Source organism: Thunnus thynnus, chromosome 14, assembly GCF_963924715.1.
Source record: "Thunnus thynnus chromosome 14, fThuThy2.1, whole genome shotgun sequence".
Lineage (NCBI taxonomy): Eukaryota > Metazoa > Chordata > Actinopteri > Scombriformes > Scombridae > Thunnus > Thunnus thynnus.
This window is the reverse complement of record NC_089530.1, coordinates 8,827,064-8,851,397: the sequence shown is the minus strand read 5'-3', so window position 1 is coordinate 8,851,397 and position 24,334 is coordinate 8,827,064. Positions and strand designations below refer to the sequence as shown.

Sequence of the window (24,334 nt, the reverse complement as noted above, 5' to 3'; positions counted from 1 at the left end):
GTAAGGGAGAAAGGATAATCTTTCCAATCATTTTTCATTAGCGAATGATTATTTATGAAGGTGAATGTGGAGAATATAACATAAGTGAATATAAGATTAACTGGTAGATACAGTATAGTAATAAATCCAAAATGCAAACTCCAAGCAAGAATTTTATAAGAAAAAACCCCCCAACAAAACAAAACCTGACAATAAGCCAAAAACACCAACACAAGTTGGACTGCAGTGCTGCAGAGAGACATATGCCTGCTTTAAACCTTCCCATGTACAGTAAAGAAGCCATTTCATGTATGTAGCACATACAATGAGAAGTAAATCCAATGCATGCACAAACACCCAACCGGTTAATGACAATGTGGAACTTAACATCCACCCTGCAGACATCCAGTAGCTACCCGTTAGTGTTCACAATTTAACCACCAGATGTCACTGTGTGCTCCTTTGTATTTTTTCTGTGGTGGAATTCATGAGTTGTTTGCTGTTTGAAAGTTAGAATTAAAGTTTGAAGTTAAAGTAATCAACTTCTGTTATGTGCGCAGTATTACGTTTATTTTTCTTATCCAAGTAAAATATGTAGCCTTTAATATTAGACAAAAAATTAAATATGTGTTTACAGATAGATAGATAGATAGATAGATAGATAGATAGATAGATAGATAGGCTGGCAGATTTTTTTTTTTTTTTTTTGGATTTTTTTGCTGGCAGATGATTTATGCAAAGTGGCGAAAACAAAACATGACGTCACCATACATATACTCAGCCGCAGTGGCTGACGGGAGACTCTTGCTGTGCTGGAGACATTTTGGATTTAAAGGGGCTGAGCTAGCCGTCAGTCCCAGCTCTCGGTAAGAGACAACTATATCTTCATTAATATTATCACTGTGTAACACCTGTATATGACTTTGTATGTACGTAGCATCATTTTACGCGACCATGTACATAAAGTATCCGCTTGGCTATTAAAACAGGGCGAACTCGTAACAAACAGGGAGTGGTGATGCTAGCTGCTTAGCTAAAGCTAGCCAGTCGCTGTCGGTAGCGCAGAACAGATGAAAAAAAAACAGGCTTTATTGTGAGTTTCTGCGAAGATGTTGTAGCTAAACTGATAGAGTCCTCATCTAAAAACATCAAAGTAAGTGTAGAGAAGGAAAGAACCGGCAATATGTGTTTTTATTGTTAAATAAGACCCCTATATGAGGGGATAGATAATCATAGCCTCGCTGTGTATTGCGAAAGTCAAAACGAAATTAAATGATGTGACTGAAATAACCAGCAGTGCAAATAAAATCAAATGGTGGAGTGCCTGATCTGTTGTTTTATGCTTTGAAGTATGTTGAAAATGTTTTGAAGACTCCTAGTCTGTGTTTCAGGCACATTCAGGTTGTGCAGACTCATTAACATACAGCTACCAAAATACTAATTAAAAAGTCTGGCATTGTCTTCTACGCTTCTACATCATTGCAGTGTAGAAAACGATGTTATAGAAACGCATTTTCTACATAATATTTGAGTTAGACAGATGCTATAACCGTACATCTCCCCTTTCATTAGTGTCAATTCTCAGGCAGACATTGTTCAGTAAGAAAACAGCCCTCTAGCAACTGGTTTCAGTGGAGTGATGATGGATGACTGTGGACAGTGTCAGTGGCACTTCCCTCCTGGCTGTCCCCAGCTCTGCCACACCCTCCCTGATGCCTGCCTCTCCTTTGTGTCTGGTGGTCATGCGGACAGTGTGGTGGATTGCTGTTTATGCAGGAAACGGAGGAAGATGAAGTGATCTGGTGGTGTCAAACTTAATCAAGTAGACAGGAAATGCGTCTCTGGGGATATGGCACAGAGATCAGTCCACTGGGTTACTGAGGCACCCACTGCAGTCTGCCCCCCTTTTTTCCATTTCCTATGCTAGTACTTATTATTACAGCACCAAAATGCACCACACCCTTCTCACTTAGACACTGATTTGTGTTGTGTATTTACTCAAACCTAGCTGGAAACTAAGGCCAAGCAATTCTACAGAAGAAAATGGCAGCTACTAAACTGTCTGTCTTTCCCTAAAGTCAGAAATATTTTATGTGCAATGGTGGCATGTGAACAGTCGTGCCATTTAAGGGTTATTTAGTTGATCCCCTCTTTGGATATCAGTGTGTTAAAGCACAGTCGATTTGAATGACTGTGCGCAGGGATGGTAGGGAGGGATTTGAAGGAACGAGGGACTGAGTAATGATGGTGTCAGCCAACGGGAGATGTGATAATGTGAGGCTTGAGGCCTCTCTGGAGGTGGAAACTAATGAAGAGTGGTTCTCGGGAAGGGCAAACGTGACAGAGATATTTTCCAGGTTTCCACCACTCAGAGAGAAATGAACCAATCAGCGCCGAGTCCACCAAGATGTTTCTTTAAACACAGAACTGCCTTTCATAACAGTTATCTTTCTCTTCAGCATTTGTTTGGTGTCTGGGGCAGAGGTGCGATGATTGCTGCAATATAATATGACCTTTGATCCCCCTGCAAACTTGTCATCTAACTTGTTTGTAAAACTCATCTCCTGGTTGACTTCATTAAAACAGTGTTAAATTAAGTCCTGTCAGTTGTTTTTATCAGTTAACAGGTTTCTCATGTTAGTATGAGGATTCTTGTGGCTGAAAAAATCTCTGCTACAGATAACGCTGCTCATAACCATCTGTGGACATAATCAGTAACAGTATACTCTTGTGTATTTTTGGATTAGTTAATACATTTTGGGCATCCTGTGTAATTTAAGTACAGCATTGCTTTAGTATAGGTCCTCTGCGGTCTAGTTTTGTGAGTGACTTGAACTGTGGAAATACAAAACACTTCTTTGGATGGATTTTTCCATGATCAATAATTGCTGTAGTCTGTACACACAGGTATTTTTGACTTGAGATTGTTTTTGGTGTATCCAATTCAAACATATTTTCAGAAACTAGCTGATACTCAAATCACTGTTGTTTTCGTCAGCCAGTGAATGTCACTGAAGATACTGTCTGTCACATAATGTTTGTATGAATGAACATTTCCTGAGGTGTATATGTTCATCAAGGTCTTAGTGTGTCATGCAGAAAGTGTTTGGTGGGCTATAAATGTCCCTTTGACTTTGTGACCTTTTGCTGCACTGCAGAAACTAAGCGGTTTGATTTTTGGTTGTATGTTTAATTGGTTCGATAGACATTTAATGCTTGGTGCTCCTATTCCACGATGTCTCATTAGGCCTAGTCCTTTGTGTCTGATGAGTATAGAGAAGCAGAGTCTAGATCAGGATGACTCCCTCCCCCATCCGACCTGCTCCTCCGCACTCCTCTGCTCTCTTCCTGCTGTGGGCGGGGCTGTCTCTTGTGTGCGCCCTGAGCTGATGTTGGTTGCTCTGACGGAGCAGTGGGAAGGTCACCATCATCCTGCAGGCAGCTCCCGTCCTCCACCTCTCCATCCTCAGCACATATCGCACTCATTCCTGTCCAGTTATATTTCCATTTGCCTCTGTTTCACACTGAGGGTTTCCTTTTTCATTTTAAGAAGGCTCTATTTGGATTAGCACAGCAGTTTTAGGATGCACTTTGCTGGCGTGTAGCGCTATTGCTGGAGGACGAGTCATTATTTCATCAGCTTTTCTCCGTGCCAAACTATGAGGCTCTGATCTGCCACTGAAACCGAGGTTAGTTTTCTCTTTCAGCAAACTGTAGAACTGCAGCAGCTGAAAACTTAGCCAGCATGAATGATGGCTTAGTCCTTAAGCAACCACTTAGTGGGTTCAATCACTGATATAACCATTCTTTGAGTATAATTTGCACCTTTTTCATATTTTGTCAATGTTCCCTCTATTTTTATCTTCATGAAAAAAATGAAGAACCAGGACCATTTTGATTAGAATAAGTTGTTTCTCCATAATATTCCCATATATTATATAAGAATGCCACCTAATCGTTGGCCACATTTGTTAAAAAGCCCATCTGTTGCAATGAGAGGCTCAAACATCTGTTAATGAATCATGTCTCATCTCTGTTGCGTAGGTATTAACTGTTTAACATGGTAGGTCAGGTCAAGTAGCTCTAGGTTGAGGGATTTGTGGAAAATGTTTTCATTGTGTGCCCTTGTTTACTTTTGTTTTAAAGAGTGAGCCAACAACCTTACTTGTTATTAGCTGCCTAACTTGCTGCCAGTGAATCTTGAGTAATACACAATCCAGGTCATTCCTGCACCTGATCACGAGATCAGTGTGTAACATTTACATGGTGAGTGCTGTTGTCATAAAAGCAGCGTGATCCATTTGAGCAGTATGAGAAGGCATATTCTGGACATCATGAATTGGCTAATAACTGTCGATGCTATCATTTGTGTATGTGCACATCATGATTTTTATGAAATGCAGATCAAAGGTGAAGAAAGTAAATGTTTAAGACAAATTCAAGGACAGTCTTTTTAAAGAAAAACAACAGGCCTGTTGGACTTTATCTCACCTCTTTCAAGTCTTGTAAATTATTAACTTCAGCTGTCTGAAGAAAGCAAGTCCTTGATTCAGGTGTTTGTATGTTTTATCAAAACGAAGCTGCTTTTTTCTCCCCCGCTGATATGAAAGTAGTTCTTCTCTTTGTTCGCTAACACTGTGTACAGAACCCAGCTAGTCAGGCCTTTCATCCACATAGACGTTAAACTGCTGGGACACAGAGTAACTGTTCAGGGTAATAAGTTGTTTGATCAGTGAATATGCCTTATCTTTCCAAGAGACCTTGTCATATTTTGCTCAGAGCAGGTAAGAGCTTTTGGGTCAGACCTTATCAGGTAGAAATATACTGTAGGTCCTGATTCAAAGTTAGGGTCCTATAACCCCTGCATTGACTTTAGTTAGGGTTCCCCCTTTATCTAATGTATGTACTTGATTAATACTCAGCATTGGTTATGTTTTTTTTTTTTTTTAATGTAGAATTATTTTTAATGCTGGTCACACTTTTTCCAGACATCCATGTAGTTTTATATTTGGTGATCTAAAAACTCCTGAAGTGGTTCACACAGAGTGCATGATGTTCAGTCTGAGGAGGGCAGCTGCCTCTGTGAATTTGAATTTTTAATGCTGTTCTGCATCTTCCTTGTAAAACGGCAGTAAAGGGATGATTGTACATGAAGTGCAATAAAGTACAAAATTGCAAATGAGAGATGCTCAATATCACCTCTGAGCACTCTAGCTAATATGCTCAAGTCAGCACCGTTTAACAACTTTGACAAGATGGTGCCTGCTTTTCATCAGACTTACTCCACCCTTTACTTCGATGTCACTTCAGGTATCAAACAGAAGAGTGCCAAATCTCCAAAAAATATTTTTGTTTGTAGGAAAAGAGGAAAAGTCAATGGATATCTTTTCAGTCGAACATAATATGTCTTTTGAATCCGTCAATGGATTTGAGTAAGCAGGTTCATGAACCTGGAGATGGGAAAGCTTTCAAGTGGAAAAAAACATAGTTATGAGTTGAGAGGTTTTCACCTGACTGCAGAGATGCATATGTCTGCTCTGTATTGAGAACATCACATTAGGCTACCTGACACTTTTGATTATTGATCATTGCTGCTCTCCTGCCCATCCAGCTGGTGGTACACAAGCTCCAGTGTCATTCTGATTAAAGCTCATTTGCACAATCTGACTGACATCCAGTTGGCCATTACTGCAGTAGCTGCCCCTGTGTGCTTGTCTAGTGTCCCATCATGAAATATATTAACATCATAACACTCTCCTGACAGCTCAGCTGTGATTACATGATGTGCAATGCGTAACATCATGGTAATTACTGGCTACAAGCAACAGACCCAGTTGGGTTTGTTGTCCTTGTTTCTGCCATTGCAAACGTCAGCTGTAAAGCTGTGCCAAGGTCCACTGAAAATCCACAGCAAATTAAATGTTCTGTAAGCAGAGGTCTTACGACACTGAGGCTTACAAATTGAGGTGGGCAGCTATTTATGGTTCCATTATGATGTCTTGGTGATGTGATGCCTCACCCAGCAATCAATCGCACTTGCCAAGCAAAGAAGAAAAAATATATTTTCATAGATTTTGCAGCTAAGTAAGTTCCTGGTGCCTGCAATGGGACTTTACATGGCTGTCATTATCTCCTCTGTTGTTACACACAAAGAAAATAGCTATTTACTGCAATTGTTGGATGAATAGACACTTGCTGAAATGCAAGTAGCAAAGCCGGGAGTGGCTCACTAATGGTGTAGTATATTTTGCTCCTGGCAGATGGCTCTCAGCTGGTGTTTATTATTACAGGCCCCCTCATCCTTAACCCCTTATCCTCACTGCTGCTAAAATACAGCAGGCACTTGCTCACCGCTGCCTTGACCTTAGTCAGAAGGGTAGGGCTGCTTTTTGCACTGACATTTGCATCATGTAGCCGGCAGTGACGTGGCTCAGTGAGTCATGGGTTATCTTCAGACTGTTTGGGGAAAATGGCACATGTTCCATGCACTCACCAAAGGGCTGACATTTCTCCAGAACACAATATTATTGAGTTTTCTTGGTGACTTGACCAGCTGCTAAGCAGTATTACTGAGGCTTTTGTCATGTCATCCTCTCCTTGACTCTTGAGCCAGTCAGGCAGCCAGCTAGGCCTCTGTTTGGATAAAGTGCTGGCACTAGAAGACATCCACACTGCAGCATCTGTGTGCCCTCTGTTTCACTGCAAGCTGGAGCCCAACTCCCAAGTAAGGTGCCAAATCCCGGCAGTCTGTTCAGCAGAATAATGCGTGCCTGTAGCTCCCGGCTATGCATAAAGCAGGCATTCTACGCATGTCTTTACATAATATGTGGCCATTCATCCAACACTTGAAGCTGAGGAATTCACCCAAACGTGCTTGTTGTTTTTACAGAATGCGTTTCATTCAAGTAAGCTACTTTCTTATCGTCTTGAACTGCATACATTCTGAATTTGTCTAACTTAACAGCTCACAGAAATGCTGACCTATCTCACTCATAAAATTTGAATCTCTCATCTCAGCTGAAGTGATAAAACATGAGTTTAATTTCCCCTTTTATGGCCGTCACGTTGCAGGTGGATCATGCTCCAGTGTTGTTAGCAGAGCACAGAAATGAAGTGGTGTCTGTCAACATCAAGGGAAGGGCTCTTCACTGTCAGACATTGATATTTTAAAACAGAGAACAGTGTGGCTCCTTTCAGATTATTTCTGTGGGTAATATCTTAGATGTTTTACAACTTGAAAGATAATTGGAAACTGAAGATACTTTCAGTTAAAGAGAAGAAAAGTAACAAGAGACATGTTGTGACAGTTACTTTTCAGCTGAGCCAAATCTTCTGTGATCTCAGGTTCTTTGAGTTTCATTGTTAAATAAGACAGCTGCATGTTTGAAAGACTATTATGAAAACGTCTTTTAATGTGACAGCTGCTGCTGTTAAAATGTTCCCACAATGTCCACTTTGTTATCTTATTGTAACAGTCTGTCCCCTTTTTTTTTTTCTTCAATCTTTACAGGTTTCCCTGAGCTACATAAAAGATGTCGACCATGGTGTATCCACGGGAAGAGAAGCTTGAGAAGCTCTCTCAGGAGGAGATCATCTCTAACACGAAGCTGGTGATCCAGGGTCTGGAGGCCCTGAAGAACGAGCACAACTCAATCCTCCACAGCCTCCTGGAGACCATCAAGTGCCTAAAGAAGGATGAAGAGGCCAACCTGGTGCACGAGAAGTCCAACCTGCTCCGCAAGTCAGTGGAGATGATTGAACTGGGCCTGGGAGAAGCGCAGGTAAGATCAGGTGTTTGCTGTATGAGGAAGGCTGAAATGTGTTTTCATATTTAATGAGTAGATATAGTTTTGTCCCAGTTTTATTATTGAATAATTCACAGTGTTGTAAATTTTGTGTGTGTTATTTAACCCACCCGTGTGTTACTGTCCTTTAACTTTGGGTGTTTCTGCTTCCTCACAGCTTCCTCATTCTATACTAAGCATATGTGATGATCATGATTCATTCAAAATCAGCCCCAGTGTGTACTCTCTTTTCCAGCCATCGCAGCAGTTTGTCCTTGTTTAATGTCATTGCTCTTTAATGTTGTCTCTGTCCCAGGTGATGATGGCCCTGTCCAACCACCTGAACGCGGTGGAGTCTGAGAAGCAGAAGCTGCGTGCGCAGGTGAGGAGGCTTTGCCAGGAAAACCAGTGGCTGCGGGACGAGCTGGCTAACACCCAGCAGAAGCTGCAGAAGAGTGAGCAAAATGTGGCCCAGTTGGAGGAGGAGAAGAAACACCTGGAGTTCATGAACCAGCTCAAAAAATACGATGAAGATGTCTCACCCACTGTAAGTACTCTACACCCTTAAACACTTGCAGTAAGCTTAATATCAACACTGAAGTTACAGGAGCAGGGGATGAATACAAGTGCCTCTTCAGATTGATTTGAATTCATACATTATTTGGCCTCAACAGTGAAATGGAAATGACTTGTCAGTTGATATAAGCATATAATATAATATACTAACACAAATCTTGTGTTGTGAAGCTACAGGGAACATTTCTGTTGCTCTGAATTACTGATTTAACTCTAAAGGGAAGAAAACTATTATGAGAATCTGATACTGGTGGATAAACAAAGCTATTGTTTGTGACGGGAAGGAGAAATTACCTGCCTCTTCCAGGAATTAGCCCTTCGGGTCGGGTCCTCATTGATCTGGTGGAGGGGATGAATTGCTGCATATACTGACTATATCCTTAGTCACAAAAAGAGGCTGTAATAGCTTGTATCCGCTAACTGCTTAACTCAGCAGAAACCCATCTAGCCAATAGCCTGAAAGATCCTAGTCCCTGTTCTGGAAGCAGCTTTTCCATTTTCCAGCTTTTAACAGCCTGCTCCGTTAATAGAAATCTTTTGATGAATATGGATGAGTGCGGTTTATCCTTAAAATCCAATTTATCCTGTCGAGGTGAATTAATGAGCTCATGATATAAAGAAGAATTTATAGTGTTGAATATATTGTTCTAAATGGTCTTTAAGTCTACTCAATTGCTTATATTGTAACAATTTAAGATTATAACACTTTTTATCTAAATTGAGTCCACATTTTATGGTCTTTAATAATTACTGTATGTTTATGAGCTGTTCTCTTAAAAGACCTCTTGGCTTAAATATTTTTCTCATCATTGTTGCTCAATATCTGTACTTCACTCAGATATGATCATATGAATACCAAGCTTACAAACAGATATTATCTCATGCACATAGCCTTTGATGTAATCCTATCAATGTGCTTGTCATTCTTAACTTCAGTTTTGTCTCTGTTATCTGTCATTGTTTATTTCATATATCTGATATGGATGTTTCCTTAATTGTTGTCCTGCAATTTCCCGCTATCTGTTAGACGATCTGACTGGATGTTTGTTTCATTGTCTCAGCAGGAGGAAAAGGACAGAGAAACACCGAAGGACTCCCTGGATGACCTCTTCCCCAATGATGAGGAGGAGCATGGCCAAGGAAGTAAGAACAACAGCAACTCACCATGACGTCATGATTCTTCTCTCCGCTAAGACTGGAGAACTTGATTATATTGCCTTTCTGTGATGCAGGAGTTTGTTTACAAAAGTACAGTCATCATTTAGAGTGAAGAAAAAATGCATGTCCTTCCTAGTATTCATAAGACGTGATTAAAGTAAATGATGATCAAAATAATGGCAGTAATACACACTTTATGTTCAACAGGCCACTTAATGTAATGTGTATTATTCCTGATAAAATACCCATACATCTTGTAAAAAGAGCTCAGCAGTAATCCTCTCAATAAGCACATCTGAATATCCGTGTAAGTCCAGGATACATGTGGAGATAATGTTGTGTCGCTCCATTAAACACTCAATTGAATTATCCCCTTAATTTAATTACTCTCTGAATCCACAGTATTGTCTGCATGCAAATGTAGTTAGTGATATAATCATGCCTGAGTTTTCTCCCTTTGACAATCAAGTTGACCTTTGCCCTTTTCGTGTGGCCTCTGTACCCCACAGTGCAGCACCAACACAACAGTGCGGCCGTGGCTGCAGCCCAGCAGGGAGGCTACGAGATCCCAGCTCGTCTGAGAACCCTGCACAACCTGGTGATCCAGTATGCCTCCCAGGGCAGGTACGAGGTAGCCGTGCCCCTGTGCAAGCAAGCTTTGGAGGACCTGGAGAAAACCTCTGGACACGACCACCCTGACGTGGCCACCATGCTCAACATCCTGGCCTTGGTCTATAGGTCAGAAAAGACCCCATACAGGGGGTTCAGCTATTTCTTCTTCTATTCATTTTCTTGTGTTTATGTTGCCCTCTGTTCTACACAGATGTTCAAAGAGTAAGTAATATTTTTGAATTTGGCTGTATTCAGTCACGCCACGTCATCCTGTGTCTCCCTCGCCTTCTTGCAGGGATCAGAACAAATACAAAGAGGCCGCCCATCTGCTCAACGATGCTCTGTCCATCCGGGAGAAAACCCTGGGCAAAGACCATCCTGCTGTAAGACTCCACCATCGTCATGACAACCATATCTCCATGTGGACAAATCTATGTTTAGATAAATCAGATTGGTGTTGGTTCATAATCGCTCGAAGACTCTGTCAACAGGGAGGCAATAACTGCACGGTCTACTGTATTTACTGTCCTACTCAGACAGGCTGTATGGATTTTTTCCTCTATTGAAGTATGGATTTTTGACCATGTGCCTACAGTTTTGAAAGTAATCAATCACAATTACCCAATGACTGCTCATACATCCAGCATGACCTAAATGACAAAATACTTGCAATTGAAATACAACATCCAATGGGAAAACATTAGAAAATCGAATGTATTTCATTGCCTCTGTGAGCATATTTATAAGAATCATTTTACACTTTTGCTCCAAAACAGCTCATAAATCCTGAAGGAAGCTATTAAAGCATCGTGCTAGTCCCTGTGGCACTCTGGGCTTTGCAATTTGCCTCACATCGTGACTCTTGTCACTTCATCTGAACCTCGACACAGAATAATGAAACAAAGGCTGTTTACTATCATCCTTTGTAATCCAGGTGGCTTAGACATCAGTAAATTAAGTTCTTACATTGTGAAGCTAAACTGCCTGTTCTAAAGCAAAGAAGTGTATATAAGCAGCTTATTCTGGTTTTGTCTGTTTCTGTATGTGGTGTCCAGGTTGCTGCAACGCTGAACAACTTGGCCGTGCTGTATGGAAAGAGAGGGAAGTACAAGGAGGCTGAGCCTCTGTGTAAGAGAGCTCTGGAGATCAGAGAAAAGGTAGGCCACATCCCTGGATTGCACCACAGCACTGCTATCAAGGCCTCATCTCAAGGCAAAACTGGTGAACAATTAGCTCATTGTAATAAAGTAATTAACAGCAATAATATTTCCAAAATGTCAGTTGGAGCTACTGTAACACCGGCGACTATTAATAGTAAAAAGAGCAAATGATTTTCTTAAATTGTCTGTGAAGTTTCCACTGGGGGCCATGCCTGTGTCAGAGGGTTTAATTGAGAGCACAGCGGAAACTGGGTAGCAGGCGTTGGGGGAGCGAGGCAGGAGATAGATAGGAGACATGACAAAGCTACAGAGCTCAGCAGGGTACAATGAGTCTCTGTTTGCCTGAGAGCTCTATTCTGTACCCTCTATTGATCAGCCAGCTTTTTATTACATCTTCTGACTGCCCGCAGCAGGCAGACGTGCAGCACAGAGAGATGGAAGGTAGAGAAGGGAGAGGTGCACAGAGAAGTACTGAGACACATAACTGAAATGCTAAATCCAAACATTTGTTTCCGTCAGGTCCTGGGGAAGGACCACCCAGATGTGGCCAAACAGCTGAACAACCTTGCTCTGCTGTGCCAGAATCAGGGCAAGTATGAGGAGGTGGAGTACTACTACTGCCGTGCCCTTGAGATCTACGAGTGCAGGCTGGGCCCAGATGATCCCAATGTGGCCAAAACCAAGAACAACCTGGTGAGAGAGAAGTTATCACATCAACTTTGTTGGTGCTTTTTCCTTTTTTTTTCCCCCCCACAAAATATGAGCCGTGAAACCCAATCACTTTGACTACTATTAATTTTGACAAGAGATGCAGTCCCTAGTGAGTTGTGAATGTGCTAAGGTAAACACAGACAGAGTGTTCCTTCATTGAGAGCACTTATTTGTTCAGCATGTAAACTGTGACTGCTTTCTGCCTGCAAAGCCTCTTTTATTTAACTAATGTTTTTCAGGTTTTCACAGTGCCATATTTTACAAAACGCCTTTTTTTTTTTTTAATGAAAGTGATGAACTGTGAGCTGAGTCGTGCAATATTTCAACACATTGACGTTCTTGGGAGTTTGTCATTTTACTCTTTCAGCAGGAGTATCATCATCTTCACAAGTGTTTATATAATAATTTCAATTAGCATTGCTTGTTGTGTACAAAGCCAACAGTCCTTTGTCAGCTGCCTTGCTTCTTGTAGCTCTCTAAGGCCCTTCCTGATGATGGAGAGGCTCTATGCAGACACTGAGGGAGGCTCTGTGGTGCTTTATCATTTTTCATGAGCCACAGTGTGCAGGAGAAATATGCTGGAAGACTGTTCCTGCTCTCTCAGGGGACACATTATGAGTCAATAGGCCCGTCGGATCCAACGCTAAAATGTGCTTTCACTCCTCTGTCTTCTCCAGGCATCCTGCTTTCTCAAACAGGGAAAATACAAGGAGGCTGAGATTCTGTACAAAGAGATTCTGACTCGTGCTCATGAGAAAGAGTTTGGATCTGTTGATGGTAAGGCCTCGGAGTAGATATGGTAACTTGTATGTCTGCACATGTTTAATAGTTTTTTATATCTCTGTGTGAGAGATAGGAGATTCTTGTTTCAATCATCTTACAAATAGGTTACATAGGGGATACAATAAATTGCCCCTCAAAATACACGTTAGATTTGTTTTTTTGTTGTTTTTCCCCTGCTCCACTATTGTCTACTGTTTGTGTCACACCAGCAAGCAGAGTCACTGATGGACAGGCGGTTGAAAAGTGGACATTGTTCTAAGCAGGGTGCCAACTTCACCGTTCAGAGGGTTCAAAGAATCTTTACAGAAAGATTTTGAAGAAATAAAGAGTTTACTTGTCTGAAAGATAAACTCTTGCAATTTTCTTCTCTTTTTAGTTGAAGCTAAGCTTTTTGATGGCTTCCCTTCAAGGATGAAATTGCCTTTTTTGAAAAGGGTATGAAAGTGACTTTTGCAAAATGCACAGCTCTGATGCTTTTTGAGTAAAAGCAAAAGTGTCTAAAATTCTTCTCACAGGTTCACTTTTCACGTGTCACTTACCTTGAGAATAGTGATTCAGATTTTTTTTAAAACCTGTTGGTGGGTTGAAGGTTAAGAGGAAGCAAAATAGCAGCATTACCAGCCACAGATTGTGTCCCTGTGAATAAAAAAAGTTAATATTTTGCCAAACGTGGTTGTAAATATTGTAAAATGTTTTTTTAAAGGAGTTATAAGTGCTATGTTTATAGTATCTGAAAAAGGTGTGATGGGGAATATTTGTGTATTACTTTGCTGATATTTAGATTTAAATGATCATATTGTCTCTTCATTGTTTCATCACCAGTGTCACCTTCTTTCACTTTTCACTGTCATATAATTAATTTTTATTTATTTTGGGATATAATCTGCAAAGATGTATATGAGGATTAAATGTAGAACAACTGTAACAACAGGAGTGGTCTCCATTTCTTCTTTTAAGGTAGTCAAAGTGTCATATCATATATTTTACTAATTAAACTAACTAAATACTAAATACATCAACAGCTCAAGATTCAGATAGATTTGACACACTGAGAGTCAGATTTTAGTTTCCTTGCCAGTACAGTAACGTGTCTAGTTCAGCCTGCTCAGTGCATCATGAATAGTTATTCATGGATTCAGTGAAACATCCTGAGGTCAAGTAGTTCAACTGTTTACAGTCCTGTTGTGCCGTGTATAGAACACCTCTCCTGTGTGTCTGTCTGCAGCTGAAAACAAGCCCATCTGGATGCATGCAGAGGAGAGAGAGGAGATGAGCAAGGTGAGGGCTTTGTGTAATCATCTTCATGACATTCTGAACAAAAGCAGAGCAAATAAATCAAACAGTCACATGCAAGGTTGTGAAATGGAAAAACAAGTCAGTTTATTTCGCTTCCTGGAAAGTGAAATACAATCTTATGTTTCTGAGGAAGCTGTCTTGCACACACAATATAAGTGATAAATGATAGTTACATGTAAACACAGGAAAAATGCTGCCGATCCAGTTTGAACTACCACTCCCCTTCACGCTCTTTATTTCCTCTTCTCCCTTATTTACTTCCAGGGCAAGCACAGAGACAACACGCCATATGGAGAGTACGGAGGCTGGTACAAGGCCTGCAAAGTCAACAGGTGAGTCAGAGCCTGATAAACGTGCTTTTATAACTACGCCATGAATAAAACCTCTCATAAAGGCCAGAGATCAAACACTCAGATTATCCGACACTGTTTTGTTTAAATAGGAGCTTAGAACACTGTTATAAATGCTTGCAGGCAATGTAGTTGTCTGTATTTTCATCTTTATTTTTTTAGATTTTAAACCTTTTCTTGCAGTGTCACACATAAATCTGCTCAGACCAAACTGTTCCTTGTATGACCTTTGGGTAAATATTGTTTTTCCTGTGTTTTCCCGTCTCCTTTGTTTCCAGCCCAACAGTGAACACCACTCTGAGGAACCTGGGGGCTCTGTACCGCCGACAGGGCAAGCTAGAGGCTGCTGAGACCCTCGAGGAGTGCGCCGTGAGGTCTCGCAAGCAGGTCAGCGTCATTTCTAAACTGAAAATATACATCTCTACATGCAGATAGCTTATCAGTTCCTGTTTCTGTAAATTCTGAAATATGTTCCAGCCCATGTTAGCACAGTCAATCTCATGATTATTTTTTTTCCTCTCTACAAATGCTTTGGATCCAGAGCAACACAGTAAGTGGTTTGTCTATAACTGATAGCCCCCTATAGAGCCTCCACCTCCCTCCCTTAACATCACTCCCATTTCACAGCCATTTAAAATGTTTCCCTGTCTCTGTGATGCCACCGTGACAATACTTCCAACGCAGAGACAGGAAACATCAAATCACTTTTAATACCTCCATTTAACTGTGCACTCTCACCCATATCGACTAGCTAATGTCTCCCTCTTTGCTCGTTCTGATGACACATTTGTCTCTGTGTTGTACCTGTGTGTTGTCCCCATCAGGGCATCGACCCCATCCACCAGACACGTGTGGTGGAGATCCTGAAGGACGGAGAGGGCGACAGGCGGAGGAGCCGGGACAGCCTGACCAGCGTTAAGTATGAGAGCGGCTCTGAGACCGGCGAGGAAGTGAGTATGGGCGTGGAGTGGAACGGGGTGAGTACATATCCACTACAGTTGAGTTACCACAGCCACTAGCCTCACTGGAAGAACAAGGCGGTGTTAGTAATTTCACAGAGAGAGTGGACTGGTACAGAATACTGTTAAGACTTTGAAAGATGAGACAAGAGGAACCTTTCTAGATGAGGTTGATTCGGAAGTAGAGCAGAAAGCTAACTCTGGCTCCTTTACTGAAATACTCAAAGCCTGCCAGGAAGCTCAGGAAGCCCTCTCCTCATCATGGTCAAACAAACTGCAGTACATCCCAAATTAGTGACCTATTTTCAATGTCAATAAGTGCATCATTTCCCAGCTTTCTGGAATTGGATGTATTTATTGAACTGTATCTGTACCAGTCCATTAACTCCCTGTAGATGTGTCTTGTCCTTCCCATGAGCGTTAGCTGTAAATCCCTTTTTATAAAATGTAAAGCTGATTGAGTGTCTTGGCATGCTGACCTGTGGTTTTTGACAGCATCTTTTTGCTTTTGACTACATGTTCACGTTTTGTTGTTCATTGCTTGACAATGACATGCTAATGTCTCGTTTTAATAAGCGGTTGTACTGCTGGCAACGCTTTCTGCACACACGGTTCAGTAACAAAAAAAGGCACAAGCTCATTCTCTGGCACACTGGCAACAAATAAAATATTTATTTGCTTTAACAGAGACACAGATACAGAGGTCTAAATCCCTATTTAGGATGTCTCATGTTTCGATCATTAAACACAATTGACAGGATTCCCAATATCCTTGATGCTCGTCCCTCTGCGCAGTAAACCGGGAGGTTGATATGTAATGGTTCATCCTGCTGTTTTATTGCCTCATTATGGCCACTCTGGCTCTGTCTCACCCAGATCAACAATCATTAGTGTCAATTCACCGCAGGGGCTTTTATCTCCGCACAACATTTTCTATTGGATTTGTCACCCCTCTTCTTGTTTGTAAAGAGGTCATAGCTGAAGGCGAGACATTTGGCGTAGCACTGTATGCAGTTAAATAGAGACTGCTAGAGATGTGTCCCAGTTACAAGAAGCCGTGTGGTGAAGCTTACATAAGCCAGAGGATAGGACTGTGCCAGCAGAGTTGCCTTGTCTGAGCCTGTGCCTCCCCTCTCCTCCTCCTCCTCCTCCCCCCCTCCCCTCACTAAGTGCAGCCACGCCCTTCACCGCACCAACCCAAGTCCAAACATGCATGCAGCAATGCCAGCCTGCCGGGCTCACCCCCCTAACACGCACACTAATGGACCATGTGTGTTCACTGTGTTTTTCACATGGTTGAGAAATGTCTGTTAACTTGATGTCTGCTGCTCCATCTGAGCGAGTAACATTATATTAGAAAGGTGGGGTTCACGTTTGCCTACTCTCGTGTGAATGCGATCGCTTGTCTACACACACACACACACACACACATATACACACATACACACACACACACACAAAGCACAGCTACCTCAAAATTGCTTCAAAATTCACAAAAAGCACGGGCTGCATGTGTATTCATCTGAGTGTGCACCTGTCTGTCTTGGAAACATGTGATGGCATGCAGAGGATTGCTGGGTGTGTGCTAGCATTTCATTATCCACATCACGGCCACAGCAGCACAAGTTTAATTAACAGTCAAACAGGAAAATGTACTCATGACATTTTTTTTTTCCTCATGCTTTTTGCTGATTGTGTCTGAAAGCTAGTTTGTCGCATAATTTTAGCTTTTGACTTATATATAATTTTCTCCATCCATCCATCCATCCATCCATTTGCAAAGCTGCAAACATATGTAGCTATAATTCTGCTATCTTGTGTCTTAGAGAATAGTCGTGTAAAGCCCTGTCTGCTTCTGTGTAGGTATTTGCTGAGAGGTGATGTGATAGTCAGAACCATCATTCACATGCCTAAACATGTCTACACTCTGCTCTCAGTACGTCTGATGTGTCACTGCGGCTAGAGAAGCGGTTTACATACTCACACAGCTGATCTCGGCAGTTCAATTCAGAATTAGATTTTAAAGAAGCTACTGTTTTGTGATGAATTCATTCAGATGGGATTCATTTAAGAATAACTTCCCTAGAAGCATATTCTCTGAGTCTTATGTTGAATCAGGATTCGTACAGCGAGGAGACAACAACTGTCAGCAAACTTGTGGTTGTGTTTAGGTTAATTAGCAATGTGTACGTGCGTGTCTGTTCAAATTGCATGATTTGACTCGTGTGTCTGTATTGTGCTCTATGCTAGACGCTTTAATGTCATGTTTGCCTGTTTGCATGTTTTCTAGATTTCATCCTTTTGCCTTTTTTTTCCTTTCCTGCTCGTTACTAACTCACTGCCTTGTTGATTACTCTTGCCATGACAACCAATCAGCCTGTCAATCAAATTTCCTTTTCTTTTACTCAGTGGATTGTACTCTCCCTCTCGACTTCTCATTCCACACACAATAAGCTTGGGTGGGTTTGTATATAGTAATGAAATAAACAAGCTAGATAATTGGTTCATTAGTCATCTATTAAGTTATTAGAACACAAGGAGAGTCTAGCCTTGTATTGGGAATCTTATCCTGCTGAGATTTATGCGAGGTTTCTGTAGAAAAGGAGAATTTAAACTGCTGTAGACAGAGATATTAGTCCCAATGTCATCTTATCATCAGTGTATATACCCATTTCAGTGCTGATGCTTGCAGATGTCCCACATCTGCAGTGCACAGTCACTGGCTGGGTGCACTGTGCCAAGTTCAGGCTTTTTTGGTACCCAGATAGGAAAGAGAAACAGCTGAGTCACAGTGACTGCAACCACCTACCTACAGCACTGCATCACTGACCTGCTCTTTTTTTGCAGCGCAGCTCCTAAGACAGCTGTAATTTGTCAAACAGAAGCACAACTCCTTTCAGGTTATTTCGTTTGTGTAGGATCAATCTTTTTTTCTTTTTTTGTAAGAAAAACTATAACCCCCGAGCTGAAGGATAGTCAGTGTAGTCAGGTATAGAAAAAAGGGATGAAACTGCAATGTGCTAGTCTGTGTGTAGCATAGGAAGCCCAACCCAGAGCTCTTAATCTCACAATGTGTGCTGTTGTTTTGTCTGTTTCTCTCTTTCTCTTTTATCAGGCCTAAGCCATCAAGATTATTCCTCCATCCTTCTCTCCTCCCCCAACACAATAGCAAAAGGATGTGTGTTGTCGTTCCCTCTGGCCTTCTCTGTCCCAACAAAAACGAACAGCTCCTCTACCATTCCCGGTGCCCCCCGCTCCCCCCTACACACACACTCGGCAGAGAAAGCCCCCCTTCTCTCCTGGGTTGCCCACCTCTGTCCCCCACTGCTCAACTTGACAACTGCTGGGACGTTTGGTCTTCTCATCTCTGCTCTCCGCATTTTCCTGATTTCCTCTCTCTCTTTCTGTCACACTCTCTCTCTCTATATCCTTTCCTCTCACTAACCCTACGTCCGGACTTCGCCTCTTTCTCTCACTTAACATTTAAAAAAAAAAAAGTCATCGTGTGTGTAATCTCTCCCTGTGAGGAAGTCAACCGCACATTTTTCTCCTGCACCCATTTGTAATTTTTCATAATGTGCATAGTAGATTTATTTGGCAGGATAGAAGAGCTGGAAATGTAATTTATTGGAAGAAGGCGAAACAGAAATGCCGAAAGATGTGTGAGGATCGGCAGACTTCACTCCAACCCACAGTCAGATACGAAGTTACTGTCACTATTGAGTCAATATATCTTAAGAAATGATTTATTTCCATCAGTTGCTCTGTATTGGTCTCTGACTTTGTTTGTTGCCTTGAGCACTCGCAGCCTGTTTCTACAACAAGTTGAAAGTAGACGACCTCAACCCGGTGCCTGTATTTAGCCGTATCAGCATCTTTTTGTTTTTTAAAGAACGTAACTTTTTTTCGTGTGTTTCCTGTTTTCAACTAACGCCTGAGATCAAATGCCTGAACTGTTATGATATGGTACTGTATAGTTTCATGTGCTGATCAAATTATGTAATTTCTACGGCCTAGTTGGCGGGAAATGAGAAGGGAGCATTGCCTTTTCTTTTTCTTTTTTATAGATATATTTCCTATTCATTTCAATTTTGTATGAATTTGTTTACATTTTTTTTTTTTAAATGTGCTTAATTATTTTGTGGCTGAATATTAAGGCGGTAGTAATTCAACCATGCCATAGATGTTGCCACAGCAAGCTGTTGTTGCCATGATGATTTCATTTCAAGTAGCTCTTACCGGCTTGAGTGTCCTTGGTTGGGTAGAGCATTCTCACTGGCTCTTGTACACAGTACCTTGCATTTACAAAGGGAATTAGCAACATCGGCTGATGCTGTGAAGCCAGTATGACAGCAGAGACCAACCAGAGCATCTGGCACAGATATCGGCCTCCTGAGAAATTGCAAAAATATTACTAGACATTAAAATAATGGACGTAAAATGCCCAGAATTGCCTTTTCGACATATCTGTTGGTGTAGGAGTAGAAGCTAGTGTTATAATTCAATGGAAGCCTGGACTCCACAGTAGTATTAGTGTGTGTTTGTGTATGTTTTGGTGGTACAGTCACAGTGCCCGCTCTGGATACTGTATTTTGAACACGAAGCTTAATGGAGTGTGTTGCCTTTTTCTTACACAGTTGTTTGCAAGTCAACATTGTCACTTTGGTGAATCCTGTTTTTAGACGCCCCAAAGTACAGTGCGAGTGTTTCCACGAGATCAAACTGTTATTTCAGATGTTTAACTAACTGAATGTAAATGAATTTAACATCTTGGAAGTGTAATTGTAGGCTGTATTTCTAGATTCGACAAGTGCATTCACTATACGGCTTTTCAGTATGCTACTTGCCTTGATTCTTCATTCCTTTCAATGAGTACACCTATACTTCTAATGCAACTCTGAACAAAAGAATTGACTATGTTCATCACATAATTATGACAATAATGTTGTGTTAGTGGAATGCTTATTTATTGAACTGTCTATTCTTGACATATATATAGTGTGACTTAAGTTTCCTAAAGTGGAAGAACATAAATGGTAAGGTCTATAAGCACTATCTTAGTAAGTAGGACTGCATTATATTTACCATTCTGCATTGTGAAGATTATTGCATCAACACTTGTTGGTATTCTCAAATAAAGTTTTTCATTTGTGAACTTTGTCTTTTCTCTCTGTTGGGTTGAGACATTTGTATTATTTTATTGTGCCATCTGTTGAAAGTGGGATTCTTTGATGTTTCTGCCGAGCCGCACAGTGGAACAAATGTCATCTGTGGCAGCTGCATGTAAATCCTCAAATAAACCCACAGCTCCCCCTGCTGGTAATGAAGCTGTATTGCATTATTCCACCTCTAAATGTTGATCTCTATGTAACCTCCAAAAAAAAAACAGAGGAAGGTTCATGTACTGTTATGTTTAGATAGTGACTTAAACGCACATTCTCTAATTTACCACATATGTGGCTGACAGTTACCACAAAATTAGAAGAATGAATGAATGGATGGATGGACAAATAGACTGTAACACTGAAAACTCTTTGAGTCACCTTGACCCAAGGATAATCTGTGTCTGGTAAAATAATACTATTATTAGACCACACACAAGACCATACAAGACTCGTGGTTTTTGCTTAATACATGTGTAAAATAATATGGAATTGTTTAACTTAACATTTTGTTTTGCAGATTTAGTTTTATTCTGGTCATTTAGGATTGCACTTCCAGAAAGTTGAAACAATCACACAAGGCAGAAACAAAAAAAATAATGTTCAAAATCAGACTCACACATGCTGAAATATCCTGACTTTTAGTCCCTAGTAAACATCAAGCTCCAAAAACACTTGATCCTACATTTCCCATAATGCAATTCATTATGTTATTAGACCCTCCCTGCCTCTTTCAAATACCACACCTTTAGTTCATGAAGCAGGCTTTTGTTAAAAATTTTAAGTCTCATGCTGAAGCCAACATAACCCTGAAGATATTATCAGGGTCATTATTTTTTTTCAAACTTCGGAAGCTCCTTTCAGAGCAACAGAAGTCATTATACATGAGTAGTGCTGCCTCTGGCAAGTAAACTAAGCTTTATGTGGTGCCTAAGTGCTCCCGTAATGCTGAGAATAATGTTGAAATGTCCATATTTTACTGCATCCATTGTACATTTCTAGCCAAATTTCAGCAGCATCTTCATTTATTTGTCAGTCTTCTGATCTGTTCACTGATTTGCAAAGTCATACATACGTGTGCAAAAGTGCTATTTCATTTACATCCATAAGCACATTTAGCACTCTTCACATATAAAAGTCTCAAATGAAGTGTGAAAAAGCAGATGAGTTGTGAGTTGATCTGCAGTGGTGGATGGATGGGTGAGTTGATGGTTGATGAGTATGTGTGTGTGTGTGTGTGTGTGTGTGTGTGTGTGTGTGTGTGTCTGCAGGACGGCAGCGGAGCCCTACAGCGTGCCGGCTCTCTGGGGAAGCTCAGAGACGTTTTGCGCCGCAGTAGCGAGATGCTGGTGAAGAAACTGCAGGGCAACGGACCGCCTGAGCCCCGCAACACAAAGTAAGAAAACTGCCACACAGAATGATGAATAGCAGGCAAAATAAACACAATAAACATCTGTTCAGCCACCTTCATCACAAATATAAACTCTTTTTCTTTTCTTTCACAGCATGAAGCGAGCTGCTTCCTTGAATTATCTCAACAGGACCAGCGATGAGTCATTCCAGGTGAGGAACAGTTTGTAGAAAACCCTTAACATTGTGTTAAATCTTTCTTATATCACTGGAAATCTAATGTTTTAACCTCTCGTGTTCTGTCAGACTCGGGGAAGCGGTAACTTCAGGGAGAGCCGGGGCCTGAGCTCCAGCACCGTGGATCTGTACACTGGAAACTGAGCAGCAGCTAGGCGGGAAGGCGGCTTTCTAACAGAGACCTCGGCTGCTCTGTTCACCGACCCAAAGATGCTCCCACTCGTTAGGCTCGTTCTCTGAGCCGCAGCGATCACCAACAACACTACCAGACACACACACACACACACCTTTCTCTTCCTGTTAGCATCTGATCCAAAGATCTTCCTTCCAAAATTCAGACCCAAAGACATTTTCAGTCATCAAAAACATACCCATATAATCCTGGGTTTGTTTTGAAATCCAGGTTGTTGCTTTTGGTCTTCCGTTAACAGATTGCTGTGTCATCTCTGTGTCGTCTCCCTCATCGTATTCCTAATATCGGTGTCACCTCGGTGCCTCCTAAATGTGGCCAAGTGAGCATACCTCATGTGTCTCCCCTCACTCATAATCACTGTGACTCTGCACTTTCACTGATCAGTGGAATCTGTTGCCATGACGCCACCTGTGCTGGTATATTTCTCCTCATCTTGTTCCGATTTAAGATATTTGTGCTCCTTAAATTTTTTTGTCTTCCTGTGCCATCCATTGTTTTATTAGTGCTGATTAGATTTTTTTTTTTTTCTACATGTAAAACAAAGATGCTTTGTAGATATTTGTCTCCCTAAATAGAAATAAGTGAGATAATAAATAGGTATGTTTGGTTTGGAATGACATAATGATTACATTGTTAAAAAAAGAATCATTTTTATTTCATTTTAGTGGTCATACATTTGCCTGTTGAGATTTGTTTGAGGATGCGGGGCGTTGGTTAAAGCTTTGGGATACAGGGTGAATGTTTATCCTACTGACATGATTTGAAAGTCATGTGTTGATTTTGGTCGGGAAAGACGTTTGGAATTGAAATAGGCTGCTATTGTTCATCTCTACAGCTTTGAGATCCGACTGTTTTTTCTCTTGCTAATCTTTTTCAGTGCAGAGAGAGAGAGAGAGAGAGAAAAAAGTAATTTATGATCTCTGAATGCTGGAAACACACAACCATGAAAATGTTCAACTTTTTTTTGATTGTATATATATTAAAAAAAAGAAATTCCGAGGCTGAACTGGGTCACTTAATTCAGCCTGTTCTTCCTGAATGATCTCTGGTGCCATGCAAGACTCACTCTGCAGGTCTGAGTCGCCAACATCTTCTCAAAATGTTGTTTACAGCGATGAGGATGTGTGATACGTGTCTAGATTTCTACTATGTAATAATTATAGATTTTGCACAATTCTCAGATGGGTGTCTTCTATCTCTGATTGCAATTAGTGAAGCTACTCAAAAGAACTGGAATGTCTTGTAATTATTGATATTTTTCCTCCCTCGTTTTACATGTTTTTTTTCTTTTAATCCTTTGTAAAAAAAAATGTATTAAATTGAGTCTGATCATAAGTTCATAAATCATGCAATGTTAAGAGTTGGATGTGTATGTTTGGATCTGCTTCTTAACAAATCCCATATGTCATAATCACTGTTTCATAGTAAATATTAGCCATTTTTCCAGACTTGATTCAGAAATAAAAACCAACATTCTTCTGTGCATAGTTGTCTTCTTTTTAAGTTCTGACATTCATGGACTGGCTTGAAAATACAAGATCGTGAGTAAAAATAAGAATTCTGTGGCCTGAAGTTGACCGATGTTATGTTTTCTCTTCCTCTTAGCATGATCATCACAGTACAAACTCAGTGAATTCCACTGAGCAAAAGACAGTGTGGGAACCCTGTGAATGTTCATGTCAAGATGTGTCTCCCAGCGTTCCCCCTCCTCCTCTCAGAAGTCAGCCCGAGGTCTCTCTGCTCACTGATAATCTCTCAGTATGTCAGAGCTTTAATGTTGAGAGTCTCAGCTCTTTTGGAAGTCTTGAGAGCTTTAAATTAACCAATCCCAGGATGGTTTCCTTCCACCGAGAGCCGTCAGCCTCCTCCTCTCAGTTTTGTTGGAAGCAAACAGCGAGTCGGAGTAGTAGAGTTCATTAGTGCATGAGAGTTGACACCATGGCTCCAGGAATTTCAAATGAAAGAACAGTGTGCGAGGTTGTAACTCCCGCTGAAACACTCCCCTGTTTTTTCTTTGGAATTTT

General features: G+C 41.0%; 1 protein-coding gene across 5 annotated transcripts; it reads left to right on the top strand.

The window, feature by feature from the left end:
* The first annotated feature begins 732 nt into the window (after positions 1-732).
* Positions 733-23,793, top strand: klc1b (kinesin light chain 1b). Of its 5 annotated transcripts, none has more exons than XM_067609641.1 (16): positions 733-845; positions 7,490-7,760; positions 8,080-8,310; positions 9,404-9,482; positions 10,007-10,235; positions 10,405-10,492; positions 11,165-11,266; positions 11,789-11,962; positions 12,658-12,757; positions 13,989-14,041; positions 14,324-14,391; positions 14,688-14,796; positions 15,234-15,386; positions 21,802-21,926; positions 22,036-22,093; positions 22,187-23,793. In XM_067609641.1, the coding sequence occupies exons 2-16, from the start codon at positions 7,512-7,514 to the stop codon at positions 22,259-22,261; spliced, it is 1,893 nt and encodes a 630-aa protein (XP_067465742.1). In that variant the 5' UTR covers positions 733-845; positions 7,490-7,511; the 3' UTR covers positions 22,262-23,793. The 5 variants fall into 5 exon arrangements, with proteins under 5 accessions (XP_067465742.1, XP_067465740.1, XP_067465744.1 ...); XM_067609639.1 differs by having other exon boundaries at positions 737-845; positions 9,401-9,482; XM_067609640.1 differs by lacking the exon at positions 733-845 and adding an exon at positions 3,413-3,668 and having other exon boundaries at positions 9,401-9,482.
* Positions 23,794-24,334: the final 541 nt, after the last annotated feature.

Coding starts and splice junctions, on each gene's coding strand:
- klc1b (XM_067609639.1), top strand. CDS start 7,512: ATGTCGACCATGGTGTATCCACGGGAAGAGAAGCTTGAGAAGCTCTCT. Junction 14,042..14,323: donor AGAGAGAGGAGATGAGCAAG/GTGAGGGCTTTG, acceptor ATTTACTTCCAG/GGCAAGCACAGAGACAACAC. Junction 21,927..22,035: donor CCTGAGCCCCGCAACACAAA/GTAAGAAAACTG, acceptor TTTCTTTCACAG/CATGAAGCGAGCTGCTTCCT.